The sequence below is a fragment of the Poecilia reticulata genome, linkage group LG9 (assembly GCF_000633615.1).
Source record: "Poecilia reticulata strain Guanapo linkage group LG9, Guppy_female_1.0+MT, whole genome shotgun sequence".
Classification (NCBI taxonomy): domain Eukaryota; kingdom Metazoa; phylum Chordata; class Actinopteri; order Cyprinodontiformes; family Poeciliidae; genus Poecilia; species Poecilia reticulata.
The window spans coordinates 30,929,512-30,933,922 of record NC_024339.1 but is presented as its reverse complement, the minus strand read 5'-3'; the positions used below and the strand labels follow the sequence as shown (position 1 = coordinate 30,933,922).

General features: G+C 41.6%; 1 protein-coding gene across 7 annotated transcripts in view; it reads left to right on the top strand.

Moving 5' to 3' along the window:
• LOC103470682 (amyloid beta A4 precursor protein-binding family A member 1) overlaps window positions 1-4,411 on the top strand; it is a 56,067-nt gene that overhangs the window by 25,870 nt on the left and 25,786 nt on the right. For all 7 annotated transcript variants that reach the window (XM_017306662.1, XM_017306663.1, XM_017306664.1 and 4 more), the window contains one exon: window positions 1,165-1,310. In XM_017306662.1, the coding sequence (XP_017162151.1) occupies window positions 1,165-1,310 (146 nt within the window). The remainder of the gene's footprint in view (window positions 1-1,164; window positions 1,311-4,411) is intronic.

Below are 4,411 nucleotides of genomic sequence, written 5' to 3'. Positions count from 1 at the left end.
ATTTAATAATAAACATTTCCACATATCATCTCCGATATCCACCGGACTCAGTTGCGCGATATGTCAGCTGTTTAGGATTCCCCTCTGTTCTGACGTCACCGCGATTTTTGATTGACTACCTGTCACATGAAAAACCCCACAGATAAAAACTCCAAGACAACTCAAATTGGGTATATTCAGGATTTAACGGGAACACCAACAACCCCCCGCACCCCTGGGCCGCAGCAAAATGTTCCAAGTCTTGACCGGTCCAAGTCTTGGGGACCACTGCACTACAAGCTTACGCTAAGCGCTATCTCACGTTTTGGGATGTGCTGGAATCAACAAATTTATAAACAATGGCCATGTGTTTCTTTGTAAAGTATAAAACCACATGGAACTTTCAAGACATCTTCTCAAAATCATTTGGTATACTATACAGATCATTTTAGCAGAAATGGTACTGGGAAACACACAATTGATGTGATTATGTCCAATACTGCAGCATAGAATTTATTTCTGTATTTACATTTGGTTCTCCCACTCTGGACTCTAATGACCAATAAACAGACTGAGCGTTCTTACATGATTTTGGTTGACTTGAAGCTTTCCTGTCTAAAGGAAAACTTCAAGCCACTAGAAACAATTTCGAGTCAGAAAACTCGATTGACTGTTTCTTGCCAAAATCCCCAGACTGACTGATGGTGTTTCAAGTTAGATCCAAGTTATGCAGCAATGCTGCTTTATAGTTTACAGTTTTGCTGTGATTCGGGATATCAGACCTTGGATCCTTTAGCATCTTTGACATCTGGATCACTGAAGCTCTTGGTCTAATTAAAAAACATTTTGCAGATGATAGGAGGTAAATGGATGGTATTCATCCTTTGTTTACTGTTTTGAAAAGATTTTGGAGAAAAGTTTTGTTTTCTTTCTTGGGGGGCTTAAACAATATTAGGCTGCAGAATGGCACAGTGTTTTAATCTTGAGGAGGGGTCTTTCTGCATGGAGTTTGCATGTTCTCTCCAGGTACTCCAGCTCCTTTGCCTAACTGTTAGGTCAACTGGTCTTGCCCTTAGGTTTGGTGTGCATGGTAACTTTTAAAAAACTTTAATCCTTATGGGGAAATGTAGCACATTGACTAGTGATGTGGTGAGACTAATAAACAGACTGAATCTCTGTCTACAGTGCCTGGCCCCTGTGACCCAGAGGACCTAATTGATGGGATCATCTTTGCAGCTAACTGTCTTGGATCCACACAGATGTTATCAGAGAAGACACCATCGAAGAACATTCGCATGATCCAAGCACAGGAAGCAGTTAACCGCATCAAGGTAAACACTTAAAAAGAATGAACATGAATTAGCCTTTAGGTAATGTTGACCTAAATGTCTATATACCTGTGGCTGACAGTTTAGTTGTTCTGTCAGTCAACCCCCCACCCCTGACCCCTAGATCAAGACCTTCAAACAAAATGTTCTAGGGGACTGGGGCTGAGATTGGGACAAAGGCAGAGGTGAAAGTAAGCTGGTACGGTCCAGTACTGCGTTCCAGTACTGGACCGTACTGGTCCAGTAGTACGGTGCCGGAAGAACAAGAATAACAAGAATAAGAATAAGGCCGTCATTCAGAACGCCTGCACTTTGAATCAAAGTAGATCTACGATCAACAGACAGTCTGAAACAAGAGTTAATATGTCTATAAATATATTTTTTCTCCTTCCTTATTGTTTTTGAACTGTGTGCTGTCCAACAGTCTCCCTCTCTCTCCCCTCCATTTCCCTTCCGGAGCTCGTAGCTTTTGTCAGCGCGCTTCAAACCGTTCTCCTCTTTGTTTAACATCTCTTCTTATTACAAAATGTCAAATTTTAAAACAAATGGAGAGTATCTAGTTGTGTTTCATGCAGGGGCACGGTATAGGGGGGAAAAGTGATGACAGTTCTAGAGGGGCCCTGATCAACAAAGGGCCCTCCACAATTTAATTATTTATTTTTTGCTTAACAAATATGGAGAAAACATTTTTTATTAAAGTTATGTACTGCAGCTTGAATAAAATTTTTAGAAGTCTGGATTGCTTTATGTGTAGKTKCAYGTTGCTTTTGACTGTTGCTCATGGGGAGACATTTCAGTATCTAAAACTAATAGAAAAAAATGTAAGCAACCTACTTGCATACTGGATGTGGACTGTTGGATGTTAAATTCATGAGCAGTAAATACTGTGCTAATTATCAGTATTGAACCAAAGAAAGCAAGACAGATGCAAGCCTTTAAAGTTGTGAAGCTTTTTATGGGTCAAATAGACTCAAAAAATTGTAACAGCAGCTGCGCCAGTGGGGGGGCCCCCTGACAACTGTTTTGTCAGGGGGCCCAAGATTTCTTGCGGCGCCCCTGGTTTCATGTTATTTATCTCAATTAAAAACAACACAACATACCCAAAAACTACTGCTTATTAACTTGACTGCAGATTTCACAACGATATCTGCAGTCATGTCTTCCTCTAAAAGACAATTGCGGTTTTTGGGCTTTTGGGGGTGTACAATCCTGTATATAGACAATACTCCAGACAACACTGGAACACACAAATTACTAAAGATTTTTTGTACTGTTGTAACTATTAAACAATCTCCCCTTCAGTTCATCCATAAGTGGAGACACATTGTTGATGTTACCATTATAAAATAACTAATTATCAGCAAAGATCAATGTAATTTTCACAGGTGGCAGAGAGTTGTTGTTAGCAGCTGCTGAAAGTAACTAAAAAAGTTACTTTTAATGTAACTTGGTTACTTTCCAAATCAAGTAGTCAGTAATCTAAGTTACTTTTTCAAGGAGTAATCAGTAATCCGATTAAAGTTACTTTTTCAAAGTAACTCTGCCATCACTGTTTATTACTTTTACACCCCATGTAGCAGAATATTTGTTTCACATTTGTTAAGTGCTTCCACTTTCTGCGTTATTCATACAGGTAGGCTATAATACAGTAAAATATTTATGAGATAGATAGATAGACAGACAGACATGATGTCGTGACTATGCTGTCTTTGATTGGCTTAGCTGTTAGTGATCAGCAGCGCGGGCTGCACAGTGGTGCAGTTGGTAGAGCTGTTGCCTTGCAGCAAGAAGGTTCTGGGTTCGATTCCCGGCCCCGGTCTTTCTGCATGGAGTCTCCATGTTCTCCCTGTGCATGGTGGGTTTTCTCCAGGTACTCCGGTTTCCTCCCACAGTCCAAAAACATGACTGTCAGGTTAATTGGTCTGTCTAAATTCTCCCTAGATGTGTGTGTGCATGGTTGTGTGTCCTGTGTGTCTCTGTGTTGACTAGCGACCTGTCCAGGGTGACCCCGCCTCTCACCCAGAATGTTAGCTGGAGATAGACACCAGCAACCCTCCTGTCACCAATAGGGAACAAGGGTGTAAGAAAATGGATGGATGATCAGCAGCGCGCTGCTGGCGGATGTTTAGCGTAACATGGAGCAGAAAGCTGACGTCGTTTGTCCCAACATCCAGTAGGTGGTGCAGGTTGCTACAATTGATGTTAGCCACACAGGCACACCCTCTAGAAGAAACCAACGCACCCAGTACAACACTTTAATTCTATTAGCTGAGAGGTTGCTATGCGACTGTGCCAAAAGGCAGTTCCATGTTTCATAAGCGAGTAGAGAGTCCAAGCAGAGAACAAGACTGAGCGCCAGGAGAAGTTTTGAGTACAAGCATTACAAGTTTTGAGAAGAAAGACATGAAGTCCTGTTTTCAAAATAAAAATGTAAGCAAAAGTATTGTGATAAAGCCAACACACCACCAGCAGAACTAAAACACAGAATTGTTACAGTATTAAATGTTTTGAGAACAAAAGACATAAAATCCTGTTTTCAGATTGAAAATGTGTGCTCTTGAAATATGGCAGGAAAATTCCACCAAGTGAGCAAGAGAGTTTTGCAAGCAAAGATTTGCTCCGAGCAGAGACTCAGTGTGAGCGCACTTTAACCTAACGTTACTACTACTACTGCCCCCCATTGCTGACGGGTTCTGCGCTGGAGGAGAGCGGTTGTGAATAGAAATTACTGCAGAACCTCAACTGCTAATTAAAAGTTTCAACTCATAGCATTTGGAACTCACAAAATATCACATAAACGTAAGCAAAAATACTGTACCAACAATTTGGACCGCAGCGAAAGCCAAACATGCCACAAATAAATAAATCAAAATGTCCCAAAAGCATCAGCGGACTGGCATAGGGGCTACCGGGAGACTCCAGGTAGATTCCAGCAGAGATGGGCAGCGCAGTAGCTCGCTCTTCATGCAGGGCCGGCCCAAGGTAATATGGGGCCTTAAACAGAATCATGACTTAGGCTCCATGACCCCCTCCTACTAAGAACCTCAGCATCGCTAACAGTGATTTAATAGAGATTTACTGAAGTCTGTGACAGGGAGCCCAGA